Source organism: Prionailurus viverrinus, chromosome C1 (assembly GCF_022837055.1).
Source record: "Prionailurus viverrinus isolate Anna chromosome C1, UM_Priviv_1.0, whole genome shotgun sequence".
NCBI classification, from domain to species: domain Eukaryota; kingdom Metazoa; phylum Chordata; class Mammalia; order Carnivora; family Felidae; genus Prionailurus; species Prionailurus viverrinus.
This window is the reverse complement of record NC_062568.1, coordinates 4226692-4250574: the sequence shown is the minus strand read 5'-3', so window position 1 is coordinate 4250574 and position 23883 is coordinate 4226692. Positions and strand designations below refer to the sequence as shown.

General features: G+C 41.2%; 2 protein-coding genes across 19 annotated transcripts in view; one reads left to right on the top strand and one right to left on the bottom strand.

Moving 5' to 3' along the window:
* TRIP12 (thyroid hormone receptor interactor 12) overlaps positions 1 to 22610 on the bottom strand; it is a 140878-nt gene extending 118268 nt beyond the window's left edge. For 13 of the 16 annotated variants that reach the window (XM_047872855.1, XM_047872860.1, XM_047872862.1 and 10 more), the window contains exon 1: positions 21582 to 21724. The gene's annotated coding sequence lies outside the window, so the exon portion shown is untranslated. Of the gene's footprint in view, positions 1 to 20958; positions 21100 to 21250; positions 21272 to 21581; positions 21725 to 22589 lie in introns of those variants that run through there. The other 3 variants (XM_047872857.1, XM_047872858.1, XM_047872856.1) reach the window with 3 other exon arrangements.
* Positions 21785 to 23883, top strand: part of FBXO36 (F-box protein 36) — a 96875-nt gene continuing 94776 nt past the window's right edge. For 2 of the 3 annotated variants that reach the window (XM_047872874.1, XM_047872873.1), the window contains exon 1: positions 22049 to 22315. In XM_047872874.1, coding sequence (XP_047728830.1) covers positions 22220 to 22315 — 96 coding nt within the window. In that variant the 5' untranslated portion in view covers positions 22049 to 22219. Of the gene's footprint in view, positions 21825 to 22048; positions 22316 to 23883 lie in introns of those variants that run through there. The other variant, XM_047872872.1, reaches the window with a different exon arrangement.

Below are 23883 nucleotides of genomic sequence, written 5' to 3'. Positions count from 1 at the left end.
ACATGGGTTCTCTGCCATCAGCCCAGAGCCCGAATCGGATCCTCTGTCCCCCACCCCCACCCTGGCCCTGCCCCTCCCCAGCTTGTGCTCGCTCACTCAAAAATAAACATTAAAAAAAAAATCTTGCCTTAAATTTCTCAATGTTTCTGCGTATTACAGAAGAGATCTGAAGAGCTCCATGGCATTTTGCAAACTGAACTATGACATTAAATACAAGGGGTACGCATACTAGACAACCACGTTTCATCGGTTTCTCTCTATGCAATGTATTCCCACAGATTCCTACAGAAGCTGCCACATACTACATGATAAGCCCCTATATCCCACAACACCCACAAGTTAACTAGGGCTCAGGAGACTGTAAATGACCTATGCTGGACTACTCAAGAGTCCTTCCCCAAGATTCTCTGGGTACCTAGACTGTTAAGGGTAAAGCCTGGCATTATAATGGCTATGTTTAACACAGCCTCATTAGGAAGCAGTCTTGAGAGAAAGGGACAAAGCAGACACACACGGGGTAGAGACAACAGGTAAGACTATCTGAACTGTTGGTTTCAGTTTGTTGTTCCTGAGGCCCAGCTTCCTGATTCCATCCTTAAAAGATTTCATGAGACACAGATGGGTAGTTAGTCGATCTCAAGTAACCAACAGCTCCAGGTGACCCAGCGTTCAATTAATGCTTAAAGTTTTGTTTTGTTTTTTTAAGTCCTACTTTACTTTTCAGGCATCCAAATTGAGATGTTCTTTTAATCCCTACTCATTCATGGAGATTCAGTGTTTCCTCCAATAACAAAGACAAAACTACTAAGTTTTTGTATATTGTTGTTCTATATGAATACTTTGTATACGTCTAACACATGACTTTCTTTAATCCTAGCAATTCCAGAACTATAGCAAGATTACTCATATCTAACAGACGAGATTCAAAGGAAATCCAACTGTGCTCAAGTATCTAAAATTGAAACCAGATTACAACTCCAGTCTTCTCTCAGACGAATTTACTTATACAATGCTTTTTTTTAAAAGTATATGCATCGGGGCACCTGGGTGGCTCAGTCGGTTGAGCATCCGACTTCGGCTCAGATCATGATCTCGCGGTTTGTGAGTTCGAGCCCCCCACCGGGCTCTGTGCTGACAGCTCCGAGCCTGCAGCCTGCTTCAGATTCTGTCTCTCCTCCTCTCTCTGCCCCTCCCCTAGTCTGTCTCTCAATAACAAATAAACGTTAAAAAAAAAAAAAATTTATTTTTTAAATTAAAAAAAGTATGCATCAAACCTAGTTTGTAACTTTCCATTTGTAATACACTACATATAACCCTTAGTGAAAAAAAATTCAAAATTAAGTGGTAACACATACAGTAACACTAAAATAACATACCACTCTAAAAACCGTACTAAATAGCATTGCTGAATATGCTAAAATCAGTATCAAGGAATCAAAATTCAGTATCTTCTTTCCCCATCCTTTATTAAAATTTAAGGGAGAAAAATATTAAGATGAAATACAACTAATACCAGTACCCACTTGCAGTAGGAGTAAAAGAGAAAGAGAACCAAATGAAACCAGAACCAAACTTCTATGCGTAGTCATTTCTCACACAAACACACAAAAAAAACAAGGAAAAAAAACAAAACAAAACTAGGAAGAAAGGTAGAAAGAGAAGGTAATACCAAAACATAAAACAGGACAATTAGGTTTCTCCTGGAAAAAAAGAATCACAAAACCAGTAAGAATAAACCAAGCGATTAAAGGGTTAAGAAAGATTTCATTTTGTGCTGTGCTGAGACAGCAGCTAGCCCTGGCCCTTTTTTAAAGTAAGGTGAGGGAGGGGCACCTGGTGGCTTAGTCGGTTAAGTGTCCAACTTCGGCTCAGGTCACGATCTTGCGGTTTGTGAATTCGAGTCCCAGGTTGGGCTCTGTGCTGACAGTGCAGAGCCTGGAGCCTGCTTCGGATTCTGTTCTCCCTCTCTCTCTCTCTGCCCCTCCCCTGCTGTGTTGTCTCTTTCTCTACCTCAAAAACGAGTAAACATTCAAAATTAATAATAATAAATAAATAAATAAAAATAAAGAAGATGAGCAGATAGTGATGATGCTATTAGAATCTTGGGTAACATGCATGTAAGACCTAAAGGAAGTCTGGGAAGCTCAGACCAATGAAAAACCAAACTGTAAAGTACCTAGAATGAAAACTAATAGACTACTACTGGAAGAACTATTACAAAAGAACAACCCAATCCTTCCTTAGGGGAGGCAATACACCTCCCAGGGATGCAAGCAGGAAAACTCTTATGGATAAGAAGGTATTTTCGGGGCAGCCGGGGGGACTCGCTCAGTCGTTAGGTGTCTGCCTCTCAGTTTCACCTCAGGTCATGGTCTCACAACTCATGAGTCTGTGCCCTACAGAGCCCGGGCAGTACGACACCTGCTTGGGATTCTCTCTCTCCCCGCTCTCTACCCCTACCCCGCTTGCGCTCTCTCTCAAAATAAATAAACTAAAAAAAAAAAACAAAAACCCAAATATTTGTCCAGAAGAGAGAGGGACTGGAAGGCAAGGAGAGCATTTCAGACAGAGAAACAGCTTCAGAAGGACTTAGGAACATAGATGAATGAATAGATGAATGAATGAATGAATGAATGAATGAATGAATGAATGAATGAACGAACGAACAGAAAATAGCCGGCTAGGGTCTAAGAGGAGAGTCTGAAAACACCTTAACAACAGAAATGACAAAAGACACTCCAAAGACAGAAATCATACCTAAACACTTCCAACTAAACCGCATTCCAGATACAGTAGAGTGTTAATAGGTATGTTTTAAAACAAAACATTCTGTATAAAATTCTAAATAAGAAAAAGGATATTAGTCTGTAGAAGCCAATCAAAAATTCAATTTTTATCGGTTCGTTGGACTTCTACCTTGGAAAAGCAGAAAGAACTCCTAAGTTGCTCCCTACCATGGAGAATTAGCCCTCCGAATTTGGTTCTGAAGTACATGTGGCATCTTCCAAGAACAGTTTCCTATCCTGCCTTGTTCAGGTGACACTGTTACAGCCAACAAAGAAGCAGAGTTTCTAGTTAATAGGATGTTTAACTTCAACTAATAATAACTTCAAATAGAAAAATTATCATAAGGGATGAACCCTCCTTGGAGGACAAATCCAAGTAACAGGGGGTTCCCATGTATAGTCCCACATTACACAATGGGCAAGACTGGTCTTACCTGGTATGATTTTAAGTAACAGAAAGCACATTATCTCCAAATTGTCAATTCTAAAACTTAAACTAAAATGTACAGAATCCAGTGAGTACAGGGTCTATTTTGGAGCGATGAAAGTGTTCTGAAAGTAGACAGTGGTGATGGTTGCACAACTCTGAATATATTAAAAATGCTGTAGACTTTAAACGGGTGAATTGTATGGCATATGAATTACATTATCTGGATAAAGCAGTTTTAAAAATTCTGTTCTGCTTTGAAAGTGGTTCCTGCCTTCCGAAGTATTGCATAAAAAGGAAAACTCCAAAGCTGTTGCTTTGGGATCTTCATATATGTCAACAAATAAAATGTAACATGCCAGACTCTTCCCAATAGGTATTGAAAGGTACTGCAAACCAAATGACATTTAAAGACAAATAATCATTGTTTGTTAAGAATGAAAAGACTCCTATATATAATGGAATCTATTTTTTAACGCATTTACTAAATCTGACTGATAATCCAATTTCTTCACTACTTATACATCCTCCTATTCTCTAATAAATGATGCACTTATACATCTTCCTATTCTCTAATAAATGATGCCTTCTTCCTTCATAGTCCTCACACTGTTTAGGAAGTCAATAGCTTTTTCCTGTTTCCCAACATTGCTATTATATATAAAAATAAAATAAAAACCAGAGGTACTTACATAGGAACTAACAACTATATTTCATAGTATCTCACACTTGATCAATTTAAGCATTATTAACGTTTTTTAAAGCAAACAAAACAATTAAACCCAACTCATCTGTTCCAAATGAAGTTCTTCTAGGACTCACAAGTCCAGTGATCCAAAAGAAGTACTAGTTTACCTTGTAACAAAACTTTAACAAACCCTAAAGACTGAGAGGCAAATATTCAAGACAAATATGCAGACTCATAAAAATGAATTCAATCAACAGAATTTTGCAGTCCAACTGTGCAAAAGGCATTAATGTGTCTTTTAAGTCAGAAATATTACTTTAAAGGGAGACCTGGGTGGCTCAGCTGGTTAAGCAATCCGACTCTTGACTTCAGCTCAGGTCATGATCTCAGAGTTTGTGGGATCAAGCCCCACATTGGGCTCTGTGCTAACAACATAGAGCCTGCTCGGGATCCTCTCTCTCCCTCTTTCTCCGCCTTTCTTACATGCGTGCACTCTAATAAACTTAAATAAAAAATAAATTGTAAAAAATAAAATAGATAAAAAGGGAAAGAAAGGGGTGCCTGGGTGGCTCAGTTGTTGCAACTCTTGACCTCAGGGTTGTGAGTTCAAGCTCTGAGTTGGGCTTGGTGCTGGGCATGAAGCCTACTTAAAAAAATAATATAAAATAATAATATAAAAATTAAAAAAAGGGAAAGAAATAAATAAAAGGAAAGGAAGATTGCCCTGAAGTTTAAAAAAAAAAACTGTAAAGATGGCAAGCATACTATTAACTCCAGGGAGGTTTAGATTAATGCCCTTAGACTACAGTTCTTTATTGAATAATTTTCTTTTTATTCCTCTTATACAAATTAAGAAAAACTATCTCTGTTCCTGGCTTACAAACTATTTGAAATACACCCACAGATCTGAAAGTGCGAGGCAGGGAACCACATGAACGCAAGTCATTTTACACCCCTGTCCACCAGGAGAATCATCTCATGTGTGAAGCATTTTGTAGCAGGGCCTTTACCTACATTTCTCACATTTGAGCCTTTACATCAGTCACACCTGTTTCTTTGAGAGAAGGGAAAAGGGAGGAGGAGGGGGATACCAAGGCCCACACTCACTGTATGGTATAGGGGAGTCCACAGGTTTTACTCAGCTGCTCAATTCTTGATTACCCTACTTCCTAGTTCCTAGGCCTTAGGCACTAGGAAAAAGGGAAAAATAGTCTCTCCCTTAGGGAACTTACATTCCACTGGGGAGGCAGAAACAGTAACACTGGATAGCACAGGAAGAAAATTAAAACAATTAGAAAGAATAAAGGAGGGGGGACTACAGGCAGGAGAAGGCAGAAGATAACATTCCCTACCCTAATTCCATGTACCCCACTCTCTTCCCTGCTAAAAGAATCCTGCCTTATAGGGGGGTACAAATCCATTCACCTCTGAGGAAGTAGGCTACTCCCCTGGCCCTAAAGGATGAGTCATGATTGGGCCAAAGCCAGTATTTTTTCTCAAACTGCATGATTAGAGCCTTGAAATCAATTAAGACCAGGGGTTCATAATCAGGAGTTCATGAACTTAGATTCTAAAGAATATAATTTCACTAACCTCTAACTGAAATTTAACATTTCCCTCCATCATGAATAGGCAACAAACCACAGCATTATTGGCAGTACCTTTGGCCTTGCACCAAGAGAAATCACAGATATTATCCTATCACATTACAATTGTTGCACATACCTCAAGATATCATTTACACTCATCACTACTCTGAACAGCTGCTAGATCATGTTATTGAAAGTGAAAATAAAGAAACATATTACTGCATTACAACATACTAGTTTAGCAGTTTAAGAGATAGATTCAACATTCTGATATACTGGAGTTTTTGTCTTATGCAATTATTTCAGGATTTAAAAATACTTTTTTGAGGAGTGTACTGCTTAAGACTGCTACAGGGGTCCACACCACAAAAAAAGGTTAAGAATTCTCAGACTTAAAAGATCATAATCAGAGGTTTTAAATGAAATAGAAAATAGAAAATAGCGTGCCTAATGCTTAAGTACTGTTTGTGAAATTTCAGTTGCATACACGTATCTACACATACACTGGAAATGCAAAGTAGGGCATTTCTTATCATGGATTGCAGATCCAAAGAATTCAAAAATCAGTGGTTTAAACCTATCTTCATACAACAATACCATTACTCATATTTGTTTTTGACAGAGGTATACCCTAGCTCTTCCCCAATAAGAGGTATGGTAACATATGCTGGGCTTCCTCTAGGAATACTTTTGCTTTCTGGATTTTAAATAAAAGGCCCCAGGAGGTAGCCAGCTGGATCATAGAACATGCAGCTCTTCATCTTGGGGTTATGAGTTCAAGTCCCACACTGGGCATCGAGCTTCCTTTTAAAAAAAAAAAAAAAGGGGGGCACCTGGGTGGCTCAGTCAGTTGAGTGTCTGACTTTGGCTCAGGTCATGATCTCGCAGTCTGTGAGTTCAAGCCCCGTGTCGGGCTCTGTGCTGACAGCTCAGAGCCTGGAGCCTGCTTCGGATTCTGTGTCTCCCTCTCTCTCTGACCCTCCCCCATTCATGCTCTGTCTCTCCCTGTCTCAAAAATAAACATTAAAAAATTAATTAATTAATTAAAAAAAAGGCCCACATCTCCTTCCTGCCTCAAATGTGATGAACATAATGACTTCAAGCCATGACGCAGCTATGCAGTGTCCATGAGAACCACTTGTTAACAGTGGCAGAGCAGAAACAGAGTTTGATCCTTGCTGGAACCACTACATACCTGAACCACGTCATAGGAGGAAAAATAAACCTCGAACTGCTTAAGGTCCAGTCAAGTTTTCTATTACCTGCAGGTGAAACTTCCTATCAAAGAGATTATTATGTATAATGGATAGGGTGGCCAAATAAGGCCTCTTCGAGGGGTAACTTCTGAGCCAAGACCTCAGACATGAGGAGACAGATGCAGAAGATCTAGAAGAGCATTCCAGGCAGCACAAAGGGCCACTAAAAGGTGAAAGAAGAGCTAAGGTCAGAGAGGTTGGCGAGAGGCAGAACAGAAAGGAGTCCTATGGAGCATTCTAACTCTCCCACCAAATGCTACCACGTGCACACACACCTGTCTCTCTCTCTCTCTCTCTCTCTCCCTCTCTCTCTCTCTCTCTCACTCACACACACACACACACACACACACCTCTCTCTCTCACACACACACACACCTGTCTCATACACATGCACACCTCTCACACACAAGAATGTTTTCCAAGTTAATACAAATGGATAAATACCCCTCATTCTAAAACTTAGTACAAAGCGGTTCCTTAAAGTATTAACAACAGTTTTTTTAAAAATCTGCCAAAACAATTAGACAAGTAAATATAAAGTAAACAACAAAGAACAAAACAGAGAAATGTGCATCATATAACAGCATGAGGAAAAACATAACATGGACCCCTTTTTATTAAAACAAAAGCTAGAAAAAAAACACAAAAATGTTTACACTGGTGTGTCAGGTAGAAACATTATGGACGGGTTCTTAATTTTCTCTTTATATTTTTCTTTATTCAAATTTATTGACTGTACTTTATTATCAGAAATAAATGCCTCACAAAATCCATCCAGGATCCTGGAACAGAAAGACACTAGATAAAAACTAAGGAAATCCAAATAAAGTGTGGGTAGTAATAATCTACCAATACTGGTACATTAATTGAGTCAAAAATACACTCATGCTAAGATCTTAAGAAAAGGGAAACAGGGTGAGGAGTATAAGGTAACTATCTCTCCAACTTTTTTATAAATCTAAGACTACTCTTTAACGTTTTTTATTTATTTTTGGGACAGAGAGAAACAGAGCATGAACGGGGGAGGGGCAGAGAGAGAGGGAGACACAGAATCGGAAACAGGCTCCAGGCTCCGAGCCATCAGCCCAGAGCCTGACGCGGGGCTCGAACTCACGGACCGCGAGATCGTGACCTGGCTGAAGTCGGACGCTTAACCGACTGCGCCACCCAGGTGCCCCTAAGACTACTCTTTAAAAAGAGGTGTTTCGGGGGCGCCTGGGCGGCTCAGTGGGTTAAGTGTCCAACTTCAGCTCAAGTCACGATCTTAGGGTTGGTGGGTTCAAGCCCCACGTCGGGCTCTGTGCTGACAGCTCAGAGCTTGGAGCCTGCTTCAAATTCTGTGTCTCCCTCTCTCTCTGCCCCTCCCCTGCCCGTGCTCTGTCTCTCTCAAAAATAAAATAAACATTAAAAAAAATGTTTTAATAAATCCAAGAAGAGGTGTTTTGTGGTTTTTTGGGTTTTTTAATGTTTAAGTCCTCTCACCTAAGACTCTTCAAGCACGCAGGCACAGACAGAAGGAATCATTAATAAGGAATAGCAGGCAAAAGCAGAGAAGGCATTTAGGAAAAAAAAAAAGATTATATGTTGAAAGTTAAGGGCAAAAGATTTTGTACAATAGGTCTTCAGGGCACACAATAGGCCCTTACTTGTTGCAGAATAAGGCTCTCACTTATCGTACCCTTTTCAGAAACCAGTTTAAAGTATCTTTTTTAAAAGGTCTTATTGATCCCCTCCACTAAAAAGTGCTGAGAATACATCTTTAAAATGAGCTACCAGAATTATCACCTTCTTAAAGCCACGCAACGCAAGCCTTCACTCAGAACTTACTTGCTTAATGCACAATTCTAGGAAGTGATTTTGCAACTCAACACATATTAAAAGCCAGGGGAAGTAGGGGGAACACACAGAGTACCGCAACATATACAAGACCACCAGCCAGCAAGGGAGGGGCAAGGCGCACTCACTGTATGAAGCAAGTAATTCCTTAAAAAGCAGGCTATTTAGGAGGGTCCGACTGCCAATAGTAATGTTCAGTAATGACAGCCTAGAGTCAGGAACAAAACCCATTCGCAACATTCTGAAAAGTCAAAAGTGTATTAATGACTGGTAAAGAGCCACATGAAAAAAAAAAAGTGTTCACTGCACTGACCTTTTTTCCGATTTTACATGTATTTCCTTAAAAAAAAAAAAAAGGCTTTTTATTGATTAAAAAACTTTTAAAAGAGAAAACAGACTTATCTTCTAACGATATAAAAATTTGACCTTGGAACTGGATAAAGGGAATATGGGATATTCTTTACACTACTTTTACAACATTTTTAGGAGTCTGAAGTTATATCAAAAAGCCATCAAAACAGGGGCGCCTGGGTGGCGCAGTCGGTTAAGCGTCCGACTTCAGCCAGGTCACGAACTCGCGGTCCGTTAGTTCGAGCCCCGCGTCAGGCTCTGGGCTGATGGCTCAGAGCCTGGAGCCTGTTTCCGATTCTGTGTCTCCCTCTCTCTCTGCCCCTCCCCCGTTCATGCTCTGTCTCTCTCTGTCCCAAAAATAAATAAACGTTGAAAAAAAAATTTAAAAAAAAAAAAAAAAAAAAAGAAAAAAAAAAAAAAGCCATCAAAACAAAAAACCTTAAGCCATATCACACATCTAACACTGACCTTACTGAAACTATTAGTAGTCAAAGAGACTATAATTAGCAACGATAAAATCTTTGAACCTGGATCAGATGTACATACGGTCCCCAAAAAACTTTTCCAAACACTTCATGTTAGTCCAGGTCAGGATACTTTTCCTTTCAACCTTTAAAGTGTCATTTTAATTGTCCATTAAATTTACTAACACCTAAATTATAACATCTGAAAAACAATAAATTCACACCCTGTTGACTGTAATTTTAGACATTTACAGCAACTGTGACAATAAGCCATCATTTAAAAGAACTATTATATGGTTCTGTTATATAGAATAAAAGCTACTATTAAACTCCTTCTAGGAGCCAATACCTAATCAAAAAAAATTGTAATCATAGCAACTACCATCTGATCACTTCACTGTGAACAAGGTACTGTGCTAAGCACTTCACTCTCTCGTTACAAACTCAAAAGAATCCTGTAAAGTAAGATTTTTCTATCATTTGCACCTTAATAACTTGTCCGATTTGAGTTCAAACAACCGGGAAACCGGGACCAAATTCATCTTGCTGTTGAGTCCACCGAACCTATCAAATTATCTCCTTCAACCTTAAGACTCTACCACTTACGTAATTCCAAGATGATGTCAGAGAAACCCATCTTCTCAAACCTCTTTTTAGACAATCAACAAAGGAAAATAGAAATGCTTCCTCTCAAAAAGAATGATTATTAACAAATAAGAACACATCAAGCACTTATCCTACAGTAGCCACTATTTTACAGTTTACACATTAACTAATTTAATCCTCACAACAAGCCTACGATAGGTATTACTATTATTCCCATTTTCCAAATGGAAAAACTAAAGCCGAAATAAAGTGACTGACCCAAGGTCACAAAGTTAATGGTATCAGAGCCAGGGTTTAAATGAAATCCCAGTCTTTGTCCTTAGCCATTTACACCAAATTCCTTCATCGCTTAGACATTATCACACGATCTTTAGAACACATAGATGCCATTTCAAATTCCTGTGAACAAAGTAAAGGTAGCAAGTAATACCGTGGAACGGGGGCTGGCAAACTGGCACACAGGCCAAATCAGGACCGCTGCTTCACCCTGTAGATCACTTTCATTAAAACAAAGTCAGTGGCTGCTTCTGCCCCACAACAGCAGGGTAACTGCAACAGAGACTACATGACCCACACAGCCCAAGATATTTGCTGTCCCGCACCTCGTAAAAAAAGTTTACTGACCCTGGTTCTGGAAGACAGGGTATAAGCCTTCCTCTAAACTATCCGAATTAATATACATTTTTTTCTTCATCAATATAACAACAGCAGCAGCTATACCATTTATCAAGTATATACTACCTATGCAAGATTCTAATACCAACCCATTTTATTCAAAAGAAAGCAAAGTCTCAGAGGGTTTAAATGACTTATCCAAGATCACATAGCTAGAACAGGGAGGATCTTAAATACAGAGTTTCTGGCTTCAAGGCCCATATTTTCTATATGGCACCGCCTTCAAAATATGTAAATGTGTATAGCCATAAAAAAGCAAAATTGTCCGAGGAAACTGACTGAAGTTTCATGATAAAAATGCCAACTTTAAAAAGAGAAATGTTCATGTAAATGTATGCACTGATTAATTGACTCATACTTCCATCTCATTTTCCATTATACTATATTTATATAATCCCTGTTATCCCAGTTGGGGTTATGAATAACTCAAAGCATAGGGATACTCAAAGCATAGGGATACTCAAAAGCATAGGATACTCAAAGCATAGGAAGAATATGGTACATTCTGCCTATGTAATGTCATGGGGCAAAAAAACTACTAAAACAAACACAGAATCTAGAATGTATTTACTCAGTACAACGAACTCTCCTTGGCCACCAAAAATGACATCCTCTTCTGACACAGACACTCACCCACCTTCATTACACTTCTGGTCTAGAATGTCCAACTCTCTTCTATTTACCCACTTACCTATCCATCCCCACCCCACCCACCTCTTCATTTCCCATCCCAGTCCCCTGGATACTGACCTACACACCACTGAGCTAAGGAAAGAATGCAACAGAGGTTGGTTGCTATGATTCATAAAGCCTTTTTCTTTATTTTTATCCCATTAATCTCCCACACCATGACTGCTAAGGCTATATTATGCATATCTATAGTGAAAGCCACATCAGAAATACAACATGGAATTGATTTTAGAGTTAAATGTGGTCATCTTACCTATCTTCAGAATCCCAAATCTTGATCTAGGACTTTAAGTCAGTAGTATTCAAAAATATTTATTAATACATACCCTTTGATTATTTATACACATTAATTCTATGCCCACTGCTAACTTCAGACTACCTTAACTGAGAGCAAACATGTCTTTACATGAGTATTTTTCTAGGTGTGAGTACAGCAGCTGCTGAAACCAACATAATTTTTTTCTACTGGACCAGGATTCTAATACTGGACCACAAAACAGACATAATTGCAGAAGTTTTTTTTAGAACTATTGTTTTGCTAAGTCTCTATGTGTTCTTTAAAAGAACTACAGATTAGGACGTTCCTAACTATAAAACTCTTAATATGGAAACTTCCCAAATCCTTTACTCTCACATCAAAAATTTAAATCAACTCAGCAGGCATCCTGAAAAAAGTTCTAAGTATCTCTAAATATAGTAAACTCTGAAAAGTTAATTGTGCATTATGAATCATCTTATTTTTCTTTTTCAGTCACACAAAAAAACTAACACACGCTGAATAGAAGTAAATGCAGAAGTAGGAGGCCCATCCACCAGAAAAGAAATGCTGCTATTCCAGCCAATGTTAAATTGACCAATTCCTTAACTGATTCAAGAAGCATAAATTGGGTATCATTTAAAACTAGTGCCACCACAAAGATCCCAAATGATAGCGTCTTATCTCTCCCGAAATTCCTTTCAGAAAACTTAGTGTGTGTAATGAGAAGATACCTGGAGAAAACATGGCCTGACCTAATATACAGGCAGCTGAAAAGTAACACTAGATGGTTCAAAGAGGCAGAAGCAGATTATCTTACACGGCCACACCAAAGGCTGAAATTCCCCAAGTCTTACCTCATAGCAGCAACTGGAAGGGCAAACTTAAAGACGGGGTGAAGAGTAAAGTAGAAAAAAGAATGAACTCTGCAACTGACAGTTTAGTTTTCTGAGAAAAGTATGCTGACGTCAAAATATGTAAATCAACACTAAAGTTCCTAAAGACACTTGAGAAATAATTAGGAACAAGTCTGATCACAAAGGTAAGAACTACGGACTCTTCTCCAAAATCAGCCTAATTGTTGCCATCTACTGGGAGGAAGGCAGAAATGCTGCGGGTCAGGGACAGAGGGGGAGATGTCAAGTCCCTAACTCCTTTTTGAGACGAGGCTGCTTTCCCCAACTGGGCAGAAGAAATGGAAATACAGGTTTACTAAAAGAAAAATTAGACAGCTGCATGAATACCTTACATTAAAAAACACCCATGTCTCTTGTAGCAGTAAAATACACAGCCTTCACAAATGTCTCTATTCTACAGTCCACAAAATCCCACAAATTTTGCACTCTATAACTTGAACAGGTATTTAATTCATGAATTTGCACTAACTGCTAGCATCTCTGCTATTTCCCCATAAAAATAAAATGAATGCAAACTGCAGTCAGCAAAGTCTACGAGCATAATCTAGAAAGAAAAGCTGCTGGAAGAAAGCTAAATGTTACTGCTACCAGACCCCTGAATGAAAGTATTATTCTCTGCATCTTCAGTTTCCCTCCAGTCACCATCTAACTTCATTTCCCAATTTTGAAATCCTATCTTGCCTACTCTTGAAAAAGGTATAACAGTCTACTAATACATCAAACTGGAGTGCTATGCAAATATTTTACCAAGATATTTAGCTTGATGAAACAGGGAATATTAATTTGCACTTTTTAAAAGTACGTAAATACTTAAGCCACAACGTGCTTTTTTAAAAACGTCATTTTTTCTTTTACTGCATTAGATGTTTAGCAGAAGTTTCTTTTACACCTGACATTACTGAGTAACTCACAAAAAGTCATGTTATTAATTCTGGACCAGTACTCTGAATTTAAAAAGAAAAAATCTCTGAATAAACAATAGATGAATGTGTTAAGACAAAATGATTGCCAGCTTCCACTAAAGATTCCATGACTGGACAGGAGCAACAGGAGTCCTTTAGACATCGCCTGCTTATTTACTGGAAGTATTCTAACTACTAAGTAGGGACACTAAACAACAAGTTTTACCTCCACGGCTTCTATCACCCCAAAACTTACCACAAACACGCCTATAACATACAGTCCTAGAAAGGGAAGCAATTTCATTGAAAGACAAATAAAATCGGGGCGCCTGGGTGGCGCAGTTGGTTAAGCCTCCGACTTCAGCCAGGTCACGATCTCGCGGTCCGTGAGTTCGAGCCCCGCGTCGGGCTCTGGGCTGATGGCTCAGAGCCTGGAGCCTGTTTCCGATTCTGTGTCTCCCTCTCTCTCTGCCCCTCCCCCGTTCATGCTCTGTCTCTCTCTGTCCCAAAAATAAATAAACGTTGAAAAAAAAAAAAATTTTAAAAAAAAAGAAAGACAAATAAAATCTAAAAGCACTTTTTCTTTGCAGTTCACCTACAAAGTAAATATGCCCGTACACTTTTTTCATGTTGTCACAGCCTATTCAGGGATTAACAATAAAGTCAACATGTCTATTTGTTAAAGCTAATTTCTTGATCTCCCATTTAAGAACCTCAATCAACACAGCCTGAATTTTCTGTTAGTTCATAAATATGGATCCTCTACTGCAAAGGGCTAGTTTAGCTTCCCATCAGCCCCTCGCCTCAATTACACCTTTGCAAGTTACCCATTCTTCTCTACCTACCCAAACGATCAAGGCCAGTTCAAGTAGCAAGTCTTCCTCAGTAACTGCAACCTAGGACTGAATCTCTCTCTAAACCTCCGAGGGCCCACTGTATAAAAAACTCAACTTTGTACTTAGTAACAAATATGCACAATGTTAAATGTTGTGTTCTACTATCATAGTTTGAACTCGTTTGCAGTAAAGGACATTCCAACGTAAGAGATCTTTTATAAATCTCCTATTTCTCTTCCGCACTCTTCAAGAAGGCAAACCTGGTATGGAACCAGAAATGCACATGGATTAGTTGCTGAGGAAATATCTGCACAATGAAAGTACTTCCAACAATTTATTCGGTAAAGCCAAATTTTGTGCCCTAATTCTTCTGTTTCTTAATTTAGATTCTCCTATCAGGTTTCCTAAACGTAGAAAACCTGCATTTAGAATATCTACGGGATACTTCTCGATGCTAAACGCTATACTATATATAGTTACCAAGTTTGAGAAGTGTTTTTCAACTAAATGAAACAAAAACTCAGGACAGGAACCTTCTGTATTCCTCCCAGCAGAGACCTGGCACACAGTAGCACTTGATAAATATGTATCGATAAATATGCTTTTATCTACTGGTAAACAGAATTCTCAAATGCTAAACCTAACATCACAAAGTCAGTAAAATGGTCTACTGTCTTATCAGTCCCTTAAGTGCGTATTTTAATGAACCTAATTCTGAAAAATTTATATTCTAGCATCCTACACTCAGCTACCAAACCCTGAGAAACGAAAATAAGCAAGCAGACAGAAACCATGGCAAATGGTGCTAATAATACTTCATAATATAGTTTCTCAATGTGTCACCGAAACGAACTCTATCCCTGCCCATATACCATGCAGGTTAGGAGCCTTGTGCCAGCCACTGTGGGCATGGAAAAATTAAACCTTTAGCACAAGAAGCCAAAAATTTACTTAAGAAGAAGTAAGCAACTAATTATTTAAGGCAGATGGTGAAAGCAATAACTAGTAAAATGTTATGGAAGAAAGAAGTGAAGGGGCGCCTGGGTGGCGCAGTCGGTTAAGCGTCCGACTTCAGCCAGGTCACGAACTCGCGGTCCGTGAGTTCGAGCCCCGCGTCGGGCTCTGGGCTGATGGCTCAGAGCCTGGAGCCTGTTTCCGATTTTGTGTCTCCCTCTCTCTGCCCCTCCCCCGTTCATGCTCTGTCTTTCTCTGTCCCAAAAATAAATAAACATTGAAAAAAAAAATTTAAAAAAAAAAAAAAAAAAAGAAAGAAATGAAGAGTAAAACTCTTACAGTAGCTACCCAAAGAAAAAGTTAAATGTGTAAATGTCACTACAAGAGATACAAGATGAGAGAAGGGTATCAGTCCAGGTGGACTCAACAGTCAAAGTCCAGGCAAGAATGCTGAGGTTCCTGGAGTGTGTTCAGAAGGAATGAACAGCTCAATCTGCTCACATCCAGCCCAGGGCACAACACAGACAAGATTGTAAAATACTGGGGCCGTAGCAGAAGTTACAGCATGTTCACAGATTTACTACTTACAAGGAAAAGTACAAACACTTGGTTTTCAGGAAGATTAACAAAAGGGGGAGGGGGAGCTCCATATGATCTCCACAAACCTGCTCTTTAAGGACACAAAACAGCTTAAATTACAACTCAACAGTGAATTTCAGAAGGGCTACCTGAAAAAATTCATTTTCGGTTTTCCAGGGCATCACATATGTTTACCAGGATAAGGACTTCAAATTGAGTTAATTTGACCTTAAGAAGTTATAGCACAAGGTACATCTATTTATTCAGAATGCTGCCCACGGGTGGAATGAGTAGGACTTTTGAAGTCAGGGTAGAACTCATTGGTTACCACAGCCAACAAGTTGATTAAAATACACATTGAAATGCTTTAACTTCAAGTCTTGAAGGCTTGCTGATAGACACTTCAGCTTATAAATAGCCTTCAAAGTATGTTTTGGGTAGTAACCCAAATTTATAGAAGTACATCCTTTCTAAAAACAAAACAAAAATAAACTCAAAGTGAGGTATAAAACTCAGCTTTGTACTTAATACACACGTCAAAATCTATTTAGGGCCTCAATCTAGCATTTAAATGATCAACTATTATATGTAAACAAGGGCCAATCACAGAATATAAATGGCTTGTCCTAATTTTTTTCATATGTGATTTAAAATAATTTGCAGTCTCTAAAATACAAATCAACAGATTAAAAAGAAAACTTCTATAATCATTTTTAGGATTAACTAGGATTCAAAATGTTTGTCAAAACAAGACAGACATTAAACCCTTACAAAGTATTTTCACTTACAGTAATATTTTATTCTCACAAGACTTACTCCTCCAAGAAGCATTCAAAGATTCCTTATTATAGGCCAGACACTGTGCTAGATACTAGGGATTAAAAAGGGGGAAGACTGGCTTTAAGGAATTCATAATCGACTAAGGAATATGATATACTCAAAGACTTTCAAGTCTACATATGTAACAGAAGTATGCTCTAGGTAGAAGGGTGTTAACAAATGAGGCAATGGTCAGTGCTGCAACGAACCAGTGGAGGAAGAGCCCTGTGTTCCAATCTAGCTTTGGAGCCTAATCTCCTAAGTAGTGTCTAGCATACAAATGACAATTAAATCTAGGTGGCAATTAGCCACGCTCAGATTAGGTACTTGAAACTCACAAAGGTTAAATTATTTGTCCAAGGTCACAAAGACCGAGGAAAAGGCAGTCAAGATTGCAGCCCAAGTCTACACTCAAATCAGATGTTCACTTGAATAGTGCTGTTCACTAATGAGAGGACAGGGTAGCAGGCAGTTTTTTTCACTCTAGTCCACTAACATGATGTTTGAATTCAAACAGAGCTGCAGAACTATTTACCAATAGCTTCTGCACACTCAGACAAAATAGGTAGGTCTGAATAATGGACAAGTTCCTTTTTCTTCTGGCCAATCCAGTTTAATGAAACTGTAAGAATCCCTACCCAAAGCTGAAAGGCCTCAGAGAAGAACTACAAAGCAGATTTATTTCAGCCTAGGAAACAACTTCTTTTGCCAATAACCTAAAATCAAGTTAGGATATTGGGTTTAATTAAAGAACTGCATTTTTGAAAATCCAGGACACTGGCCAAGTTAAATTTTACTTAAAAAATCAAGAGACTGGTTCAGCAGAAGTATACTTACCTATTTACTGTTAAGTAGCAGCAAGCACCCACTATGTGTCAGAGTAACCCAGCAAACCAGGCAGAGATTATAAAGAACAATTGCTAGGAGTTTGTGCCTTCAAGAAATCTGTGACACAGCTGTTTGAACTATACAGAGGCAACGAAAGAAAATACACAAATGTAAAGCTCATGTCAAATGTTACGAACTACAAGTATCAAGATTACATTACAATTGACAGATTATACTTATTGTATAATATCCATCAGATTCTTTCTTACTGTTAAGCCCTCTCCAGCAGTCAGGAAGATATGAAGAGGCTGGGATCACCAAAGCAAATAGCATCCTGAGGAATCTGTTGAGACCAAGAAACTTTCCAAGCAGGAAGATTGGTTGCACAGTCAGCAAGACTAGGTTAACATTATTGGTTTGGAGTGGGAAGGAAAATGGGTGTTATTTTCAACGAGGCTTATGAGTGCACCTGCATGCAAAACACAGTTGATACAAGATAATCCTGGACTTGGGGAAACCTATAATCCAGTCAGGAAACAAACGCAACACATGTCAACAAATCTAACACTATAATCCCAAAATGGAGCCTATTTAGATAACCAAGAAATAAATGGGAAAGATCCTGGGATAGAAGGGTTTGAGGACGTGCTAGGAAGGGGTGAGCTGAAGCGAACCTAAAATGGTTTAAATAAAGGAAAAGTGCAGGTCAGTCTGGCAGTAACAGGAACCTGAGAGAAGATGAAAAGCAACAAACAGGTTGCTTTTTTCAACCTGAGTCCAGCAAATTTCCTCAGCAAATGGAAAAATAAAAGGGCAACTGGTATTCTATTTGCTCGAAAAGATCATCATCCACCTAAAAGAAAAAAACAAAACACCTCCTCCCCAAATTCTGTAAAAAAAAAAAAAAAAAATAGATTTGGCAAGGTTTTCCCTTCATTGTAGACTCTGACATTATAAAGTCAATTCCGTAAGAGCCACGATCCGAAACAGGTACATGTGTTATCGATAATGAAAATGTAAAGAAATTTCTCTAAATATGATTAACAAATTTATTCAGGAGAAAGTATGGTAGAAATCTACCATGCTGATGCAAAAAACCGAAAACCAAGACCAAAACCAACCAATCAACCCAAGAGTAACTTAACAGAAACTGGGCCCAAGTTCCACTACCAACTTAACAGCAGTTTCAAAAAAATAAGTTGCTGTAACTTATCTTACATCAAGGTCACCGCCCCCCCACCCTTCACCATCACTGGTGAAAAGCTCTAAGTGTTCTTAATGGCCTCAAAGAGCAAATGTAATTTTCTAAAACTAATGATAACATATTACACTTATTTAGCAGTTTGCAATTTTTCACAGCCATTGTATCCACTGGGTCTCACAACCACCCAGTGAGGTAAAGACAGTGACTGCCCACCCCCATTTTACAGATAACTGGAGACCAGATAGGATAAGTGAGAAGCTCAAGGTCACACAGCTACTGTCAGTGGGTGAATTCCCATGAGTTTGTGTCTCTTTGCTAGGATGATGTGATTAAAATAGGATCAGAAAATCTTACGTAGATAACATTAACCCAGTAATCTTAAAAGTTAGAATGGAAAAGTAAACATTACTTCAAATTTACTTTGCTAGGTGAAAGCATTGATTTTACACTGGCCTAGCATCCCTTTCACTTTTTTAAAATAATTATTTTAGTTTAGCAGCTTCTAGAACTCTAACTGCCTGAAGTATTCCAAAACTTAGAAAGTAAATGAAAAACTAAAACAAAAAGCCTGTTCACGACACAAACTTAAACAGTAATTGTCAGCAGAGCAGACTCAAAAACCACTCAAACTCCTTAGAAACTGGGAATGGAACAGAAACAATGATAATGTTTATTACAGTCCTTAAATTCTTACGGATACTGGCACATTCATAGAAAGGCAGATGTGAACAAAGCCCACAACCTCAACTTCCAACCATGTTAATATGCTCTCTTAAGCATAAAATAAATGAAATAAAAACTCTGCCAACAATCTCACAAAGATGATGTAAAAGCCCAATTCTATCTTTCTGGGGTTGAACATGGAGCAGGGTTGTTTCAAAACGAAGAACTGGAAATTTTGTTTACTCTAAAATTCCCAATACTGATCTCTTTGCATAATCTAAGTATGAAAATAAATCTCAATAAAACCATCTGCAACTTATTGTCTCTACATCTGATAAGGCCATTCCTCAATCCTAGCTGCTCCCTCCACACACACACACACACACACACACACACACACACACACACACACCCCACCCCGTGTAAATGCGACACACACACACACACAGGCCTCATATATAGGCCTCTTGCCTTTTCCTCCAACAACTAGGACCTTTGTTCAGAGCGTCGGTTTTTTGCCCCACTCAATGGCTCTTTCAACTTTCCACCCTATATTTTTTGTTTTGTTTTGTTTTTAGAGAGGAGATCCTCAGCCTCCACTTCCTGGGTCTTTAAAAAATGAAATGCCAAAAATATCTATAGAGAGACTGGAGAGCAATAGAAAGTTGAACACAGCACTAAAGGGCCTACAAAACGGAGTAAAGCCCGGGGATCGGGTGATTTGGCAACCCAGGCAGGATCCGGGGAAGGCCGACTAGGAAAGGAGACAGCAGGGGAGCAGTTAGACGGCCACTCAGAACACATTCGCTGCGCTATTAAACGTACCCCCCGCACCCCTCACACACGAACGTTTACTCACTGCCACAGTCCCTCCTTCAATTAACTAACGAAGCAATTAAACTATACCCACCGCCAGACACGATGCTGAAGCTAACCGTCCCCAAAGTAAAGCGACGTTACCAAAAACCAACCAACCTGTCTTAAGGGTTTAGGAGCAGCCCCTTCCGTTCTCTCCTTACCACACAAGGGTAACCAATTCCCCTCCCGTCCCGTCCCCCCCCCCCCAAACCCGCCCCGGCCGTTCAAATGTGTTATTTCCTCCCGATTTGCATGTGTTTTTAAATCTTTATTTTCTCCCCTCTAGCAAATTAAGGATTTCTGTTCTTCTGAGGAAGGAAGCGCCACGAAGGGCAGGATTGGGGATTTTCCAACCTTCGTTATTTGAAGTCCCCTCTAACTTGTTTCTGAACTAAAAACCCACTCACTATGGAGGAGGATGGAGGAGAGGGTGAACTGAATGGGCAAACGATATAATAGGTTTTATGTAATCCACATATAAATAAATTAATCGCCTGACTCGCCTTGAATACTAATACGATTGGAGTGACAATTGGTCCACCTCCCTCCCAAGTCCTGAACCCCCACCCCCCATTTCCATCCTGATCTATTTAGAAGCATGCTCTGCTCCTCTCAGCCAAGTTTCTCGGCCTCTTTTCCAGCCCCCCTGCACGCCCGTCTCGTCGCAATCCTCACTCAGCCTCAACTTCCCACGGCTAAAGAAGCAGCCCAGCGCAGACCCCGTCTCCGGGCTCGCCCGCCCACAACCCTTCCCCTTGGCAGGAAACCCCTTACTGCGGTCTAAAGTCACTCCGGCCTCTCCCTCCTCTGACCCTCGCTTCCCACAACTGTTGTCACTCGAGCTGCTCCCTAGTTTCCATTTCCGGGCCGTCCCCGGCCCTGGAGCCTCTCCTCTCCCGGTTTCCGGGCCCCCCATCCCATTTCCGGGGAACCCTTGCCGTCTTCACACCCCCCACCTGCACTTCCGGCCCCCCACTTTCTCGCTTCCTAGAGGCCCTCCAAGCTCCAAAGCCCACTTCCGGCCCCCCCGGCCACCACCGAGCTCCCCAAGACCCGCACGCCTTACCCCGGTTCCGTGAAGGGCCCTCCTCATCGCGGGGGGCCTGAGCGGGGACCCAGCGAACCCTCCTCCCCCCCCCCCCCGCTCCCGCCCGGCCCCGGTCTCCCTCGAGCGTCTCGCCCGTCAACCCCCGACCCGGTCCTTCCGCGGCCCCGCCGCCGCCGGGAGCAGGCCGAGCGGGGGCCGAATCGCGGCGATGACACAACCAGGCTTCCTGGGACTTTCTGTTCCAGCTCCTCCCCACCCCCCCCCCTCGCCGCCCCCCCAGCCCCTCACCCCCTCGTACAACCCCCTCCCCCAAGCCTGGCCCGGCCACTCAGACCTGCGCCCCAATTACCTAGTTGGGCCCCAAAGTCTCCGGTCCGGACTCGGTGGCGCGGCAGTAACTTCCACTCGCTCCCCCCACCCCCCCCCCGGCGGCGGCGGCGGCGGCGGCTCCTCGGGTCCCTTCAATTATCAGCTGAGCCGCAGCACCGCGGCCGGCGTGCGCCTCCGCCCGCGCCGCCTCCCTCCCCGCCCGTTCCAACACCCTCCGGGAACTACTTTGCCCGCTGCCCCCGGATCACGGGCTCGTCCGCGGGTAAGGCCCCGCTGCTTACACGCAACCCATCACATCGCCCCTCCCTCCCCCACCGCCCGGCGTGACTCTCCCGGCGGCCTGAGCTCTCCTCCCGATCCCTTCGAGGGACCAGGAAGGGGAATGTGGGTCTCCGCTTGATATCCCTCCGCCGGGGTCACCCCCTCCCCTCCGTGGCAGCAGGAACTAATTCCCCTTCGGGTCACCGGGGACCTGAGGGTGGAAATCTCACGGATCAGTGTTCCCTCTGACTCTTAGGAGAAGGGGCTATCACCCTAAGGAAGAAACCCCCTGCTAGCTCAAAACCGGGTTCGATTTAAACTAGGGCTTTGGCCCCATGACCCCAATCAAGCCCCGCCCCTTCCTGGTTGTCTTAGCGACGGCGGTGGCGTCCCAAGATGGCGTCGTGGCTGCCGGAGACTCTGTTCGAAATTGTAGGACAAGGCCCAGCGCCGAGCAAAGACTATTACCAGTTATTGGTCACCCGGTCCCAGGCAAGTGCGAGGCGCGGTTTACCCTCTCTAAGCTCCCTGCCGCCCCGGTGGAGCGCGGAACGCTAGCCCCGCTAGGCCGAGAGCGACTGTGGCCCGCCGGAAGCGTCCGGTCCCAGCTCCGAGCCGGGAGATTTCCCTCGTCACCTCGGCCTCCTCGGCCGGCTCCTCCGTAGTCCGCGTGCCTTTTCCCACCCCAAGGGCCGCTCGTCCCTGGCGAGCTTTCCTGCCTCCCCACATCGCACCCCGCTCCCTTCCTGCCACCGAGGGTTCCTACCCGCAGAGTTCCCTCCGCGCGAAGAGAAAAACAGGCGTCCCCGGCTTGCGTGCAGCCTCACCTCAGCGTGGGAAGGAGAGAAAGAAAGACTCAGCCAAGTGTCCCAAGGAGGAGCCGGCAGGGGAGGGGAGAAAGGGAAGATCTCTTTTCCAGGGTAGGAGTTAATCATGGGGGATTTTTAAAATCTCATTGTGGTCTTTACGGGTACCACGACCACATCAAAACTTCCTTATTTCTAGTAGGAATTGATCGTTGAGAGCTCTCCCCTTACCTTTTTGGAGCCCCTTCTATCCCATTGAAAGTGTGCGGGGGGTGGTACAAAAATGTTTCAGCTGCTCTGCGCGTCGGCCCCACCCATAATGACATCTGCTCCACAACAATAAGACCGAGGATTATGTTATCGCTGGAGTGAAGTAACCATCAGCCTATTTTTATGACTACTTTAGCTATTTAAGGTGGGCTTTTGGATGATTTATTGTGCCCATGAAATGATCAAGTTGAACTGGGCCTCCACTCGGAACCCGTTTTCTGATTCCTGGCTGAGCTTAAGCCTGTCACTGAGATAAAGCACCTTGTACTTTAATAGATGGTATTTCTATAAAATGAAATTTAGAACTTTGTATATATTTGTTTTAGTGTAGATCTTGAATATTGCATCAGTTTTCCCGTGAGCCCTTAAGTAGGTAGAGAATGCTTTTTTTATAGCTTCAAAAGCATCTTTTAAAGTAAAAATAATACATATTTTATTGTTTAAACTTGAGATGTTTAAATACTGCAAGTGTAGTGTCAGTAATAAAAGCGTGATAGCCTATCAAACTTAAATATTTGATTGAACATTTTGGGGGGAATTTTTACACATTTAATTAGAATTTCTTAAAAGCTGAAATTCACTGTTTTGTACATTTTGGGACTATCTTCCATTTGTTCTAAGAGGTATGATCCTAACAGTTTCTTACTTTCTAACATTAGTGATTGAAAGCAATAACATGTTACCATAGTCATACTTCATTTTCTCTTTTCATCTACCTCACGTAAGTTAAAATGTTCTAATGTTTACAGTCTTTTCCATAATTTGTCTTTTAAACATTTTTTTGAGAGTTTTCTTTTTCTTGAAGGTCTGGTATTACAAGTGTTATAATGTTGTAAGCCTCAACAAATGAATAGTTGTTTACTTTTTTATTTTAGTAAATTAACCATTAAGAGTGCCTGGCATTAGTTTTCCCCAGGAATGCTTCCCTTGTTGATGTCGTTCAGACTTTGCTCTGTAGTCTAACTTGGGCACATGCCTGTGTTT